Source organism: Oncorhynchus masou, chromosome 1 (assembly GCF_036934945.1).
Source record: "Oncorhynchus masou masou isolate Uvic2021 chromosome 1, UVic_Omas_1.1, whole genome shotgun sequence".
Classification (NCBI taxonomy): Eukaryota; Metazoa; Chordata; class Actinopteri; order Salmoniformes; family Salmonidae; genus Oncorhynchus; species Oncorhynchus masou.
Genome location: NC_088212.1, coordinates 12,674,036 through 12,692,063, shown reverse-complemented (window position 1 = coordinate 12,692,063; position 18,028 = coordinate 12,674,036). Strand labels below are relative to the sequence as shown.

At 45.5% G+C, this 18,028-nt stretch overlaps 1 protein-coding gene across 4 annotated transcripts in view; it reads left to right on the top strand.

Moving 5' to 3' along the window:
• Positions 1 to 18,028, top strand: part of LOC135516920 (semaphorin-6A-like) — a 112,587-nt gene that overhangs the window by 36,119 nt on the left and 58,440 nt on the right. For all 4 annotated transcript variants that reach the window (XM_064941110.1, XM_064941185.1, XM_064941054.1 and 1 more), the window contains exons 2-3: positions 5,861 to 6,004; positions 6,453 to 6,570. In XM_064941110.1, the coding sequence (XP_064797182.1) occupies positions 5,905 to 6,004; positions 6,453 to 6,570 (218 nt within the window). In that variant the 5' untranslated portion in view covers positions 5,861 to 5,904. The remainder of the gene's footprint in view (positions 1 to 5,860; positions 6,005 to 6,452; positions 6,571 to 18,028) is intronic.

The following is an 18,028-nucleotide window of genomic DNA, read 5'->3' as shown; positions in this document are numbered from 1 at the left end:
TTTCTGGATTTTTTTTCTCATTTTGTCTGTCATAGTTGAAGTGTACCTATGATGAAAATTACAGGCATCTCTCATATTTTTAAGTGGGGGCACTTGCACAATTGGTGGCTGACTAAATACTTTTTTGCCCCACTGTATGGCACATGGAATTTAATGATGTTTGCTGTGCTGCTGTGGAGGGCAGTGCTGAAGCTCCCTGGACTCTAGCGGTCCCTGTGTTGTCAGTGGTCGTCTTTACTTTGGCGATGCTCCTGTGGAAGACGCCCAGCCTGCTTTGTTTAGTTCAAGACATCCACCCCAGGATGTGTTGAAAGGCATCATTGGTACAACTGTCAGGAAAATTACATTTTTTTCAGTTTGCACACAGTAGGCTGTCTCTAAACTCTCCTCATCTGTAAATATTCAGATAAGTGCTATTGGACTTGAAAGAGAGCCTACAAAGTGTTTACTCAGCAAAGGATCGCATAATTGTTGTTTTTGATCATCTTCAGAGTTAATTTACCCTCTGTGGGCAACAGTAAGCAGCTGTCGAGGCGAACCACGCTCTGCTACTTACTCAGGTTTGTTTCACCAGTTTTTCCTTTCATCTGTGGCGCTTCATTCCTGTGGTGTTTGTCTACAAGTGCTGTGCTATATATGGGCTGCTTAATTAGCCATATATACTGTAAGCCAAACATCTGTACAGATTTCCTATCTTTTCATTCAAAATCTCAGTTCTGATTAGACCGCGCGTACACAAACCCATAGAGATGGATAGAGTGAACACTTGCCACTAGATGGAAGTGCAAACCCTCTATGGGCTTTGCTACCACAGAAGCGATCAATGGCAAAGATCAGAAGTACGCCCTCTATACATTTTTATGGACAGCAGCTGTCATGACATTTCTCCAAACAGCCTTTCTCCTCTTGATAAAGAACTAAATGAGGAAACAAGTCAAGATTGGATCATGGAAACATGCGCCCAGCAGAGATTCCGAAAATAACGCTTGCCTTCCTTGACAAAGTAACTAAATAACCATCGTGTTACATTACTAGTTACTCATAAAAAGTAATCTGATTACGTAATGCGTTTCTCCTGGTCTGATCTTCTTCAGAAACAGGCCTCTCCTTCTCCTATCAGGCTCCGTGGGTTCAACAAAACATCTAATTTATTCTTCACTGATCTATCTGTGTGCTTTGATATGTGAAAACAAGTGATGTGGCAGCCATCCTGTTTTTCTTGCATGGGAAATCAGAATACAGACCTATTCTTTCAAATCAATGGGTTCTCACCCGGAGTGGAGTGGAGCTGTTCAGTCCAAAAGTCTTTGTGTGTGTGTCTGTGTGTCTGTGTGTCTGTGTGTCTGTGTGTCTGTCTGTCTGTCTGTCTGTCTGTGTGTCTGTCTGTCTGTGTGTCTGTCTGTCTGTCTGTCTGTCTGTCTGTCTGTCTGTCTGTCTGTCTGTCTGTCTGTCTGTCTGTCTGTCTGTCTGTCTGTCTGTGTGTCTGTCTCTGTCTGTCTGTGTGTCTGTCTGTGTGTCTGTTCTACTTCTGTCTGCTGGGTGTTGTTAGTGTGGTTTGTTCCTGTGTTCACACCCCTGTGAAAGGGGTCCATGTCTGATCCTGCCAGGCTGATGCCAGAGCTATTCTCACACTGCAGGGGCTGCAGAGGCTGGTGTAAATGAACTAACTGTCAGTCAGTCAGTCACCACTGAGCTGTTTATCTGTTGGACTCTCACGGGAGCTTCAAATACCCCCATAAAGACTACTGCACATATGGACCTATTTCATTAAATCCCAGCCCATTACACAACTTAATGGGTAAAATAGGGTATGTTGATCGGTAGCGTAGGGTATGTTGATGGGTCGCGTAGTGTATGCTGATGGCTAGCGTAGGGTATGCTGATGGCTAGCGTAGGGTATGCTGATGGGTAGAGTAGGGTATGCTGATGGCTAGCGTAGGGTATGCTGATGGGTAGAGTAGGGTATGTTGATGGGTAGAGTAGGGTATGTTAATGGGTAGAGTAGGGTATGCTGATGGGTAGAGTAGGGTATGCTGATGGCTAGCATAGTGTATGCTGATGGCTAGTGTAGGGTATGCTGATGGGTAGAGTAGGGTATGCTGATGGCTAGCGTAGGGTATGCTGATGGGTAGCGTAGTGTATGCTGATGGGTAGCGTAGTGTATGCTGATGGGTAGCGTAGTGTATGCTGATGGCTAGCGAAGGGTATGCTGATGGCTAGAGTAGGGTATGCTGATGGCTAGCGTAGTGTATGCTGATGGCTAGCGTAGTGTATGCTGATGGCTAGAGTAGGGTATGTTGATTGGTAGCGTAGGGTATGCTGATGGATAGCGTAGGGTATGCTAATGGGTAGAGTAGGGTATGCTGATGGGTAGAGTGGGGTATGCTGATGGGTAGAGTAGGGTATGTTGATCGGTAGCGTAGGGTAGCTGATGGATAGTGTAGGGTATGCTAATGGGTAGAGTAGGGTATGCTGATGGGTAGAGTAGGGTATGCTGATGGGTAGAGTAGGGTATGTTGATCGGTAGCGTAGGGTATGCTGATGGGTAGTGTAGTGTATGCTGATGGCTAGCGTAGGGTATGCTGATGGGTAGAGTAGGGTATGTTGATCGGTAGCGTAGGTGTTGATCGTATGTTGATGGCTAGCGTAGGGTATGCTGATGGCTAGCGTAGGGTATGCTGATGGCTAGCATATGGTATGCTGATGGCTAGCATAGGGTATGCTGATGGGTAGAGTAGAGTATGTTGATCGGTAGCGTAGGGTATGCTGATGGGTAGTGTAGTGTATGCTGATGGCTAGCGTAGAGTATGCTGATGGGTAGAGTAGGGTATGTTGATCGGTAGCGTAGGGTATGCTGATGGCTAGCGTAGGGTATGCTGATGGCTAGCATAGGGTATGCTGATGGCTAGCGTAGGGTATGCTGATGGCTAGCATAGGGTATGCTGATGGCTAGCATAGGGTATGCTGATGGCTCGCATAGGGTATGCTGATGGCTAGCATAGGGTATTCTGATGGCTAGCGTAGCGTATGCTGATGGCTAGCATAGGGTATGCTGATGGCTAGCGTAGGGTATGCTGATGGCTACCGTAGGGTATGCTGATGGCTAGCGTAGGGTATGCTGATGGCTAGCGTAGGGTATGCTGATGGCTAGCGTAGGGTATGCTGATGGCTAGCGTAGGGTATGCTGATGGCTAGCATAGGGTATTCTGATGGCTAGCGTAGCGTATGCTATGTTTTATGGCTGCATAGGGTATGCTGATGGCTAGCATAGGGTATGCTGATGGCTAGCATAGGGTATTCTGATGGCTAGCGTAGCGTATGCTGATGGCTAGCATAGGGTATGCTGATGGCTAGCGTAGGGTATGCTGATGGCTAGCGTAGGTGTATGCTGATGGCTAGCGTAGGGTATGCTGATGGCTAGCGTAGGGTATGCTGATGATGACTGGGTAGACGTCTAATGATCGACACACCAAACCCCAGGACTCCAGATCAAGATGAACTTTGACGCAGGAGTTGTGTTGTATTTTCATGGCATTCTTTCTGAACTAGTCCACTGGGCTTCACCTTGTGAATGAAATATGTTTTATAGTGTGTGGTGGCCACATGCCCCTAGATTACAGAATGAAATATGTTTTATAGTGTGTGGTGGCCACATGCCCCTAGATTACAGAATGAAATATGTTTTATAGTGTGTGGTGGCCACATGCCCCTAGATTACAGAATGAAATATGTTTTATAGTGTGTGGTGGCCACATGCCCTCAGATTACATGTTGATGCAACAGCAAAGATAATATTGTTAGGCTGGTAATGTGTTTATGAATAAAGTTAATGGAGTTTAGGACAGTGGGAGCTGGTTATTCCCACTGGGCAAAAACTGGTTGAATCAACTTGTATTCTCTCCATTTCAACCAAAAACTGAAAGGTGATAACATTGAATCAATGTGGAAAACTGATTGGATTAGCAAAAAGTCATCAGCGTAAAGGAATTCATTTTTTTCACCCAACTTTTAACCTAAATCCAATGACATGGTGACATTTTCTGTTGATTTTACGTTGATTTGGAATTGAGGAAGAGATTGTGAATTAAGTTCCTCTGTACTGTTGCATGAGTTTTGAAAACTGGAGGTTAACTATTAAACATAAATTTGTCTGCAGTTAGAAGGTACAATAATGCTGCATTGTGGCCTGTAGTGTCTAAATAAGAAATTATAAAGCTATATTTTGGAACATCATTATCGATTCTGCTCCCATGGATAATTTTGTGATACAGTATTGAGTTAGCAATTCTGTGTTACTTTTCTGTGTTTGTTGCCTCTCTCCCTAGCTTCATCTGTCATTCACAATAGACAGTCCCACATGAACACTGGTATGTCTCCGCCCCATCCTGCTCATCAATCCACCAATTACTGCACGACTTCCTGGTCAAGGTTCAGCCCCCATAGTGGTGTATGGTCAGAATCTTATTCTTGTCTTGGAAAATGAAAATGCACGGGGCTAACAGAGATTCAGAGGGCCTATACCCAGGTCTCCTGCCTGTTATTGTGCCAGTATGTGCATAAAACAGGTGAAGTGGGGGATTACCCCCGCGAGGAGGAAACTCAACGACCAAGGTCGTTCCCCAGGATTTATTTCTATTCTCCTCACTGTTAAAGTGAATCTCCCAGTGAATAGTGTTTTCATTCTCTTTCAGAATGAGATTCACGGGAGCATGGAGAGAGACCCCCCTCTATCTCCCTCTCTCGCATTCCTCTCTCTCTCTCTCTCTCTCTCTCTCTCTCTCTCTCTCTCTCTCTCCCTCTCTCGCATTCCTCTCTCTCTCTCTCTCTCTCTCTCTCTCTCTCTCTCTCTCTCTCTCTCTCTCTCTCTCTCTCTCCTCTCCTTCTTCTCCGAGACACAATCCAGAGCCAGTGAACAAATGTGCTGGGTTTAAACAACTGTTAACATACCATAGAAATGTAATTCACCCCCCCCCCCCCAAAACTGTCTACCCATTGGGCACACATTGGTTGAATCAAATCAAAGTGTATTTGTCACATGCACCGAATACAAGTGTAGACCTTACCATGAAATGCTTACTCACAACGCCCTTAAACAACAATGCAGAGTAAAAAAAATTGTAAACAACAAAAGAGCGACAGTAAAATAACAATAAGGAGGCTTTGTACATCAATGTTGTTTCCACGTCATTTCAATGAAATTACTCTGGACCAACATGGAATAGATGTTGAATTGACGCCTGCGCCCAGTGGTTACCGTTTGGCCCAGGATAAAAGGTCTGTGAATTAAATGCTTATCCTTGATTAGATTATGGCTGCAATAATTGTCTGGATGATTTATAGAAGTAATTTGTTTCCACAACGCACAAGAAGGAGAATAGAAACATCAGCATGGTCACGGGCTGCCGTAAATCCAGTCAGCAATCAGGCGCCAACTCTTAGATGTTGATTATCATGTACTGAGAAAAGTGCTGGCCTATTAACTCTGCCCAGACACCAGGATCATATCATGGAAGCTCTCCTATTAATTCAACTTATTGGCCAGGATGCAGTCCAGTAGAACTCCCACTCCTGATGCTGCTCGGTTAATCACAACATGCCTACTTCAACAAAACCTGGCCTGCCATCGATCTATGACTCATATTACCTCGCTAACCCAATTCATTTGTTTTGCTTGCAATACAGCTATTGAGTCATCACAATATATATATATATATATATATATATATATATATATATATATATATATATATATATATATATACACATACAGATTGCATCGGCTATGAAAAACAGAAACAGCTAATTCAGATGGACTTTATTTGTTTAACAGATTTTTTTCTTCTTGGTCTTCTCCTCACAGGCTAAAGCAAATAAGTAATCGAGGAAGGAACCAGCAGAGCTACAATGAGGTCTGAGGCCTTGTTGCTGTATTTCACGCTACTGCAGATTGCCGGGGCTGGCTTCCCAGAAGACTCGGAGCCAATCAGTATTTCACATGGCAACTGTGAGTACACCAAGCCATTTCCTACTCCCCCAACACCCTGTTTTCCAACCACCGCCTCCCACTACCTTCTCCTCGTCTCTCCCCTCTCCCCTCTCCCATCTGAGTGCTTTTGGAAGGTAGAATGTAATTTGGTGCCCAGGGAAACATAAAAAATGGAGGAGTTAAAGCTGCATTTGAAATGGAGCCCACCCTACATCAAAGGGTAATCCTGTATTTTCCTGTTGGGGCTTTAATGCAGTGTGTGATAGTATAAATACCACGTGAGGCTCATTGTTCTTTCTCTCTGTATTGGTAGACCCTATATTCCTCCCAGCCATACAGTTTTGGAGCATCCTCCAGCAACCTCAGAGAGACCTTTCTCTCTGTCAGGCTTTAAAAAAAACACATTGCCTTGCTAGAGGGGCGATTGCTTCCTATATTTATTGTTTTTGTTCCTCCCTCTCCACAGATACAAGGCAGTATCCGGCTTTTGTTGGACACAAACCTGGAAGAAACAATACACAACGGCACAAACTGGACATCCAGCTGGTCATGATTATGAACCGAACGTTGTATATCGCTGCCAGGTCAGTTCCCGCCCCTTTTCTCTCAAGTCACTAGCTCTCCCCATCATTTGATTCCAGATTTTGGATAGATCCACAGAGATGATCCTGTCAGATCATGATGATACCCATAGAGTCATGTCAGATGATACCCCAGAGTATGTCAGAGTCATGTCATGTCAGATGATCATGTCAGATGATACCCCACAGAGTCATGTCAGATGATACCCCATAGAGTCATGTCAGATGATACCCCATAGAGTCATGTCAGATGATACCCCAGAGTCATGTCAGATGATACCCCAGAGTCATGTCAGATGATACCCCATAGAGTCATGTCAGATGATACCCCATAGAGTCATGTCAGATGATACCCCACAGAGTCATGTCAGATGATACCCCAGAGTCATGTCAGATACCCCATCAGAGATGATACATGAGTCAGATGATACCCCATCATGAGTCATGTCAGATGATACCCCATAGAGTCATGTCAGATGATACCCCAGAGTCATGTCAGATGATACCCCATAGAGTCAGTCATGTCAGTGATACCCTATAGAGTATGTCAGATGTCAGATGATACCCCATAGAGTCATGTCAGATGATACCCCAGAGTCATGTCAGATGATACCCCATAGAGTCATCAGATCCCCAGATGATGATACCCCATAGAGTCATGTCAGATGATACCCCATAGAGTCATGTCAGATGATACCCCATCATGTCAGATGATACCCCATCATGAGATCCCTGTCAGATGATACCCCATAGAGTCATGTCAGATGATACCCCAGAGTCATGTCAGATGATACCCCATGAGTCATGTCAGATGATACCCCATGTCAGATGATACCCCACAGATCATGTCAGATGATACCCCATAGAGTCATGTCAGATGATACCCCATAGAGTCATGTCAGATGATACCCCATCATGTCAGATGATACCCCATAGATCATGTCAGATGATACCCAGAGTCATGTCATATGTTAGATGATACCCCACAGAGTCATGTCAGATGATGACCCCACAGAGTCATGTCAGATGATACCCCATCATGTCAGATGATACCCCATAGAGTCATGTCAGATACCCCACAGAGTCATGTCAGATGATACCCCACAGAGTCATGTCAGATGATACCCCATAGATCCCTGTCAGATGATACCCCATAGAGTCATGTCAGATGATACCCCACAGAGTCATGTCAGATGATACCCCACAGAGTCATGTCAGATGATACCCCAGAGTCATGTCAGATGATACCCCATAGAGTCATGTCAGATGATACCCCATAGAGTCATGTCAGATGATACCCCATAGAGTCATGTCAGATGATACCCCAGAGTCCTGTCAGATGATACCCCATAGAGTCATGTCAGATGATACCCCAGAGTCATGTCAGATGATACCCCAGAGTCATGTCAGATGATACCCCACAGAGTCATGTCAGATGATACCCCATGAGAGTCATGTCAGATGATACCCCATCATGTCAGTCATGTCAGATGATACCCCATAGAGTCATGTCAGATGATACCCCATAGAGTCATGTCAGATGATACCCCACATGTCAGATGATACCCCATAGAGTCATGTCATGTCAGATGATACCCCATAGAGTCATGTCAGTCATGTCAGATGATACCCCATAGAGTCCTGTCAGATGATACCCCATAGAGTCATGTCAGATGATACCCCACAGAGTCAGTCAGATGATACCCCATAGAGTCATGTCAGATGTCAGATGATACCCCACAGAGTCATGTCAGATGATACCCCATAGAGTCATGTCAGATGATACCCCATAGAGTCATGTCAGAGTCATGTCAGATGATACCCCATAGATCATGTCAGATGATACCCCATAGAGTCATGTCAGATGATACCCCATAGAGTCATGTCAGATGATACCCCATAAAGTCATGTCAGATGATACCCCATAGAGTCATGTCAGATGATACCCCACAGAGTCATGTCAGATGATACCCCATAGAGTCAGATGTCAGATGATGACCCCACAGAGTCATGTCAGATGATACCCCACAGAGTCATGTCAGATGATACCCCATAGAGTCATGTCAGATGATACCCCATAGAGTCATGTCAGATGATACCCCATAGAGTCATGTCAGATGATACCCCATAGAGTCATGTCAGATGATACCCCATAGTCATGTCAGATGAGATGATACCCCATCAGAGATGATACCCCACAGAGTCATGTCAGATGATACCCCAGTCAGATGATACCCCATAGAGTCATGTCAGATGATACCCCACAGAGTCATGTCAGATGATACCCCATAGAGTCATGTCAGATGATCACAGATGATACCCCATAGAGTCATGTCAGATGATACCCCATAGAGTCATGTCAGATGATACCCCACAGAGTCATGTCAGATGATACCCCATAGAGTCATGTCAGATGATACCCCATAGAGTCATGTCAGATGATACCCCATAGAGTCATGTCAGATGATACCCCATCATGTCAGATGTCCCCATGTCATGTCAGATGATACCCCATCAGAGTCATGTCAGATGATACCCCATAGAGTCATGTCAGATGATCATGTCAGATGATACCCCATAGATACCCCATGTCAGATGATACCCCATAGAGTCATGTCAGATGATACCCCATAGAGTCATGTCAGATGATACCCCATAGAGTCATGTCAGATGATACCCCATGTCAGATCATACCCCATAGAGTCATGTCAGATGATACCCCATAGAGTCATGTCAGATGATATGATACCCCACAGAGTCATGTCAGATGATACCCCATAGAGTCATGTCAGATGATACCCCATAGAGTCATGTCAGATGATACCCCATAGAGTCATGTCAGATGATACCCATGTCAGATGATATGATACCCCACAGAGTCCTGTCAGATGATACCCCATAGAGTCCTGTCAGATGATACCCCATAGAGTCATGTCAGATCCCCATGTCATGTCATGATACCCCACAGAGTCATGTCAGATGATACCCCATAGATGATATGATCATGTCAGATGATACCCCATAGAGTCATGTCAGATGATACCCCATAGAGTCATGTCAGATGATACCCCATAGAGTCATGTCAGATGATACCCCATAGAGTCATGTCAGATGATACCCCATAGAGTCATGTCAGATGATACCCCATAGAGTCATGTCAGATGATACCCCACAGAGTCCTGTCAGATGATACCCCATAGAGTCATGTCAGATGATACCCCATAGAGTCATGTCAGATGATACCCCATAGAGTCATGTCAGATGATACCCCATAGAGTCATGATCCCCATGATGGGATCATACCCCATAGAGTCATGTCAGATGATACCCCATAGAGTCATGTCAGATGATACCCCATAGTCAGATGTCAGATGATACCCCACAGAGTCCCTGTCAGATGATACCCCACAGAGTCATGTCAGATGATACCCCATAGAGTCATGTCAGATGATACATAGAGTCATGTCAGATGATACCCCATAGAGTCCCTGTCAGATGATACCCCAGAGTCATGTCAGATGATACCCCACAGAGTCATGTCTGTTAGATATGCATAAGTCAGATGATACCCCATAGAGTCATGTCAGATGATACCCCATAGAGTCATGTCAGATGATACCCCAAATGTCATGTAAGATGATACCCCACAGAGTCCTGTCAGGATACACAGATCAACCCTTTGATACCCCACAGAGTCCTGTTAGATATTTATAACTTATTGTATATCTCACGTTTCAGTTCAAAGTTCATATACACAAACACACACAAAGAATGAAAACAGGACAACATCAACATTTACAATAGACACTAGAGAAGCAGACAGTAAAACTACCAATGGTGAAAGATTAAACCAAACCAGTTCAGTTCAATTAAAATCAATTCAGAAAATAAATATGTTTAACCATTTATTAAATAATGAATCATGTAAGTCTTTGCGATATACGGTTCTTCTCCTTCAGGGTAGCTCACTGCCCAAGCAAAGCATCAATATCGATATATAAAATGACCTACAAGCAGTGAGCCCATCAGTAACACAGAACCTAACAGGTTGGGTGGTGGTGGTGGTGGGAGCAATAGAAGAAACACAGACTAGCGACAGCAGCAAGTGACAGCAGGATATGTGAGCAGAACGGTCAGTTTAAATGGACCGTCAAATAATGTAGGCTTGATTGTTGCTAGCATTTAATTGGTGCAATCTCACCTGATGCAGGCACTCGGGTTCCCTTTCTGAACTGGCTTGGCTTTATCTAGATTCAAATCCTCTGAATACATTTATAAATCAAATACAATCAATAAATTATAACCAATTACAAAAAAAACATATTAAGAGACTTAAAGACATTGGATGTGTCCTCAATATCCATATTAGTGTATTAAATAATAATAATAATTTGCAAAAAAATGTAGTTTTATGGTATGTGAAATTTCGAAAATAGTACTCGGAATGCATCATCGAATGCGCTATTGTTGACGCCCACCGTTCGTTCATTTTGGTGCAGCGCATCAATTTATCTGATTATCAGCCGTTGTCAAACACATTAGTTGGAAAAGAGAGTGAATTCTACTAGATCAAACGCCATAATGAGTATGGGGTTTAAGTATGTAGAACGCTAGTATGGGTATTCGGACACAGACGATGACTTGGGCAGACTAATAGCTCGGTGCAGACACTGGATAAACTAGATGCTTGGTTCTGGACTGGAACTGAGGTTGTGTGATGGAAACGGGGGAGTCTGCATCAATAGTTTTCTCCATGGGGAAGCATATTGATTTCATTTCACTTTGTATCATGTTTTTTTTTTACTTACCTAGCTTGCTTGAAAAAATTGACTATAGAGGTTACAAATTTAACAAAGCCACAGCATTGGGAATTCAGATCAAATTGCTCTGTATCTGTGTCGGCTTCTGTATTGGCCTAATTACATAGTAAGTTGATTGGATGATGTTGAAAGCAACAATGAGTCATTTTGTTTTTTGAGAGCGCTACTAAATAAGTGGCCATTGAAGCCTGGTTCCTAAGTAGCAGGCCTGTTGAACACATCTGTGGTCATTAAGGAGGTGTTGGGAGCTTTGGAGTCTCAGCCTTTGGTCTGACTGCTACCTGCTCCTGGTCGGGCCTGGGGGAAATGGGAAAGTGAGGGATTTATTAGTGGGGTGTGGTGTAAAGACAACACAGTGTGTTTCACTCCAGCATATTTAAAGCAGACGCGAATGCCAACGGACAGATGGTGAGGAGGGAATGTGACGCAGGAATTGTTGGAATTGCTGTCGTTGTGAAGAGTAGATTGATTTTAACTGGGAGAAATGTTTGAAACGATGGAATGCTGCCACCAAAGCCAAGCGGATACCGAGATTTCTGAATACAAATAGATATATATACATACATACAACTAGATGACTAACAGTATAACGCAAATAGTTAGATGTTCTTTCAAAGTCAAATCATAATCAAATCACATGTTATTTGTCACATGCACCGAATACTGGTGTGGACTTTACCGTGAAAGGCTTGCATGTGGCCCTTCCCAACGACAGTTGAATAATAGTGTCACGACCCTGGGTTTATAAGCGCGGAAATCGTCCCTGCCGCACGAGCATGCTTTTGCGGCACAGTCGATAGGTTCGAGACCTGCTCCCTGCTGTTTCATTACAATAATAAAATAGTAACATAAGAGGAATAAAATAAAATAAACAAGAATGGGGCTATATACAGGTCAATGTGCAGAGGTACCAGGTATTTGAGGTAGATATGTACATGAAGGCAGGGTAAAGTGACTAGGTATCAGGATAGATAATAATAAGGTATTTGAGGTAGATATGTACATGAAGGCAGGGTAAAGTGACTAGGTATCAGGATAGATAATAATAAGGTATTTGAGGTAGATATGTACATGAAGGCAGGGTAAAGTGACTAGGCATCAGGATAGATAATAATAAGGTATTTGAGGTAGATATGTACATGAAGGCAGGGTAAAGTGACTAGGCATCGGGATAGGTAATAATACGAGTAAAAACAGTCCATTGGCAAACAGCTCAATACACACAATATAATTAAATATTGGGCTGAATATTGTCCAATCAGACCTCCGTAGAGGCTCTTAAAGTCAAAACCCAATGAAATGTGTTTTGTCAGTCTGTTGTCAGTGTTGTGGTGCCAGTGTTGTGAGGCCAGTGTTGAGGGCCCAATGTTTTGGGGCCAGTTGTAGGTAGGGTCATGATTCCATGCCTGATGACCAATCATCTCCAAGTGTGCTGCCTGCAGATGGTCAGTGGAAATTGTTTCCAAAATCAAACGCCATTTTGTGAATGGTATAAATCCTTTTGGCTCCTGTTTTACACTGGCAGTAACACCACACAATCTTTTAGCAGCAGGACAAACAAACGTATTCACTGACAAAATTGTAAATAAGTGGCTTAATAAAAATGTTAAAACGTCATCTTTGGCAATGGTGATGTCGTACATGCCGTTATTTGTGGGAGTAAAACAGTTTGATGAAGTCATTCTCTTCTGTTATTTGCAGCTTCTAACATGTTAATTCTTTCACAAAGATGTAGTATTTAATTTTAATTATGCACTCAATTCATGTCTGTTATGGATTGTTTTAATATTCTGTACATTTTTTTCTGCCCTTTTTTAAAATTTAAGGACATTATTCATATGCCAGGATATTACACTTTCATCTCCGAAGAGTCAGTGATTTTCTTTGACTAGCAATTCTTAATCTCACATGAAAAAAATACTGCAGGTTTACTATAGAACAGTGGTGTATCAATACTTCAAAGTACTACTTAAGTATCTGTATAATGTACGCTTTACTCCATACATATTCCCTGACACCAAAAAGTACTCATTACATTTTGAATGCTTAGCAGGAAAGGAAAATGGTCCAATTCATGCACTTACCAAGAGAATATCCGTGGCAGACTCGCTAAATGCAAATGCTTCCTTTGTAAATTGTGTTGGCGTGTGTGTCACGGTTGTGTGGAGAGACGGACCAAGGCGCAGCGTGATTAAAGTTCCACATATTTATTTAAGCGAAACTTCCAAACAAAAAGAAACAAACAACGAACCGTAACATCAGAGGTGCTACATGCACTAACTCAAAACAATATCCCACAAAGCAGGTGGAGACAAGGAACCCTTCAGTATGATCCCCAATTAGAGACAACGAACCTCAGCTGCCTCTAATTGGGAACCATACCAAGAGCACCAACATAGAAATAATAAACCTAGAACACCCCTAGTCACGCCCTGACCTACTATATCATAGAGAACCAAGGGCTCTCTATAGTCAGGGCGTGACAGTACCCCGGTGGCGGCTCCGGTGCAAGTCATAGCCCCCACCCAGATCCGGCCATGGCGTCGGGCTGAACACCGTGCCTGGACTGAGCATCGGCGCCAAGGAGGACTCCGGCCATGGAGTTGGGTTGGACGCCGTGCCTGGACTGGGCACCGGCGCAGAGGAAGGCTCTGGCCTTGGAGCGGGACTGGACACTGTGCCTGGACTGGGCACCGGCGCAGAGGAAGGCTCTGGCCTGGGAGCGGGACTGGACACTGTGCCTGGACTGGGCACCGGTGCAGATGAGAAGGCTCCTGCCATGGAGCGGGACTGGACGCCGTCGCAGGAGGTTCCGGACTGTGGACCGTCGCAGGAGGTTCTGGACTGTGGGCCGTCGCAGGAGGTTCCGGACTGTGGACCGTCGCCGGAGGTTCCGGACTGTGGACCGTCGCAGGAGGTTCCGGACTGGGAACTGTCGCCAGAGGTTCCGGACTGTGGACCGTCGCAGGAGGTTCTGGACTGTGGACCGTCGCAGGAGGTACTGGACTGTGGACCGTCGCAGGAGGTTCCGGACTGTGGACCGTCGCCGGAGGTTCCGGACTGTGGACCGTCGCCGGAGGTTCCAGACTGTGGACCGTCGCAGGAGGTTCCGGACTGGGAACCGTTGCCGGAAGCTCCGGACTGGGAACCGTCGCCGGAAGCTCTGGACTGGGAAGGCGCACTGGAGGCCTAGTGCGTGGAGCCTACACAAGTGGCACCGGACTGGTGACACGCACTTCAGGGCGAGTGCAGGGAGCAGGCAGAGGACGTACCAGACTGGGGAGGCACACTGGAGGCCTGGTGTGTGGAGCCTACACAAGTGGCACCAAGACTGGTGACACGCACTTCAGGGCGAGTGCAGGGAGCAGGCAGAGGACATACCGGACTGGGGAGGCACACTGGAGGCCTGGTGCGTGGAACCTACACAAGTGGCACCGGACTGGTGACACGCACTTCAGGGCGTGTGCAGGGAGCAGGCACAGGACGTACCGGACTGGGGAGGCACACTGGAGGCCTGGTGCGTGGAACCTACACAAGTGGCACCGGACTGGTGACACGCACTTCAGGGCGAGTGCAGGGAGCAGGCAGAGGACATACCGGACTGGGGAGGCACACTGGAGGCCTGGTGCATGGAACCTACACAAGTGGCACCGGACTGGTGACACGAACTTCAGGGCGAGTGCGGCGGGCAGGCACAGGACGTACCAGACTGGGGAGGCACACTGGAGGCCTGGTGCGTGGAGCCTACACAAGTGGCACCGGACTGGTGACACGCACTTCAGGGCGAGTGCAGGGAGCAGGCACAGGACGTACCGGACTGGTGACACGAACTTCAGGGTGAGTGCGGCGGGCAGGCACAGGACGTACCGGACTGGTGACACGAACTTCAGAGTGAGTGCGGCGGGCAGGCACAGGACGTACCAGACTGGGGAGGCACACTGGAGGCCTGGTGCGTGGAGCCTACACAAGTGGCACCGGACTGATGACACGCACTTCAGGGCGAGTGCAGGGAGCAGGCACAGGACGTACCGGACTGGTGACACGAACTTCAGGGTGAGTGCGGCGGGCAGGCACAGGACGTACCGGACTGGTGACACGAACTTCAGAGTGAGTGCGGCGGGCAGGCACAGGACGTACCAGACTGGGGAGGCACACTGGAGGCCTGGTGCGTGGAGCCTACACAAGTGGCACTGGACTGGTGACACGCACTTCAGGGCGAGTGCAGGGAGCAGGCACAGAACGTACCGGACTGGTGACACGAACTTCAGGGTGAGTGCGGCGGGCAGGCACAGGACGTACCAGACTGGGGAGGCGCACTGGAAGCCTGGTGTGTGGAGCCGGCACTGGTGGCACCGGACTGGTGACACGCGCCTCATGGCGAGTGCGGGGGGCAGGCACAGGACGTACCGGACTGGTGACACGAACTTCAGGGTGAGTGCGGCGGGCAGGCACAGGACGTACCAGACTGGGGAGGCGCACTGGAAGCCTGGTGTGTGGAGCCGGCACAGGACGTACCGGACTGAGGACACGTACTTCAGGGCGAGTGCAAGGAGGAGACACAGGACGCACCAGACTGGGGAGGAGCTCTGGAGGCCCAAATTGCACCAGACTGCTAACCGGATCCTCTGGTCGGATGTTGAGCAGAACACAACATCTCTCTCATCTCTCTCTCTCCCAACTTTCCTATTGCCTCCCTGACAGTCTCCGGCTCTTCAGGGCGAGTGCAGTGAGCAGGCCCAGGACGTACCGGGCTGGGGGGGCGCACTGGTGGCCTGTTGCGTGTAGCTGGCACAGATGGTACCGGTCTGAGAAGGCGCTCTTCAGCACGCCTGCGCTGCAGCATACTGCTTGCCAAAACCTCTCTCTGGTATCTCTCATTAGATTCCTCTATCGACTCCCACACAGGCTCTGGCACTCTCCGCTGCTCGACCTCTAGCTCCGCCGACCACCCCTCGTGCTCCCCCCACAAACATTATTGGGGTTGTCCTTGGGCTTTCTGTGGGCACAAACCCTGGCGTTGTCGCTGTCCTCCATTTTTTCCTTCCATCTGCCGCCAAGGAAGGGTTTCTCAAGTCCAAAACTTCCTCACCTCATGTTCACGCTGCTTGGTCTTTTGTTGGTGGGATATTCTGTCACGGTTGTGTGGAGAGACGGACCAAGGCGCAGCGTGATTAAAGTTCCACATATTTATTTAAGCGAAACTTCCAAACAAAAAGAAACAAACAACGAACCGTAACATCAGAGGTGCTACATGCACTAACTCAAAACAATATCCCACAAAGCAGGTGGAGACAAGGAACCCTTCAGTATGATCCCCAATTAGAGACAACGAACCTCAGCTGCCTCTAATTGGGAACCATACCAAGAGCACCAACATAGAAATAATAAACCTAGAACACCCCCTAGTTGCGCCATGACCTACTATACCATAGAGAACCAAGGGCTCTCTATAGTCAGGGCGTGACAGTGTGCCCCTGGCGATATGTAAATTTAAAAATAAATTGGGCTTAATTTTGCCTAATAAGACCATTTTGAAATGATTTATGCTTTTACTTTTGATACTTAAGTATATTTTTGTAATTACATTTACTTTTGATATCTAAGTATATTTAAAATCAAATAGTTTTAGACTTGTACTCAAGTAGTATTTTACTGGGTTACTTTAACTTGAGTCATTTTCTGTTGAGGTATCTTTGCTTTTACTCAAGTATGACAATTGGGTACTTTTTCCACCACTGCTATAGAATACTACAGCACTTACTATGGAATACTACAGTACTTACTATATAATTCTGTAGTAAACTGTAGTATACTGTAGAATTCTATACTACACAGTATAGTATCCCGCTAACATAGTACTTAGTATAGAATGGTGTAGTGTACTGCATAATATAATAGAAAGTACTACAGTATCCCGCTAACATAGTCCTTAGTATAGAATGGTGTAGTGTACTGTATAATATAATAGTAAGTACTACATTATTATCTACACAAAAAAACACTGTAATAAATACTACAGTAATGTCCGCAAAAACACTACAGTCCACAAAAATACGAAACATTTTAAACTATAGTATATACTGCAGTATCGAATTTGCATATACTCTGCCCACCCCCCACCCCCCCATATCCCAATTTGTGCCACCCATAAGTGAGGAACCTACATGCCAAGTATACACCATATATTGTCTTCCCTTCAGGTGATAGAAAAGATCAGAAGCTCTGAACTGTCTGGTCAGACCCCAGTCCTACCTACCAGATCATAGAAGGAGAAAGACCATAGTACAGTAATGTCTGCGTAAATAGTACAGTATACAACAATCCACAAAAACACTACATGAATTACTATAGTATTACTATAGTATATACTACTGTTTTCTCTTACAATGGTATTTATACTATAGTTAACTGTACATACTACAGTATACTACAGTAAACACTACAGTATTCACTGTGTTGTTTTTTTGCGTAATATAGTATATATATGCTTTTGTATTTTTCATGTGGGATAAGAAAATCAAATTGTTTTCTATTAGGTAATATATTGTCTATGGTTATGAACAATTAGATTATGAGATGGCTGTAATATTCTGTAGGTTTGTATGCTGTACTTTACCATATTTCTGAGTTAATGTCGGAAT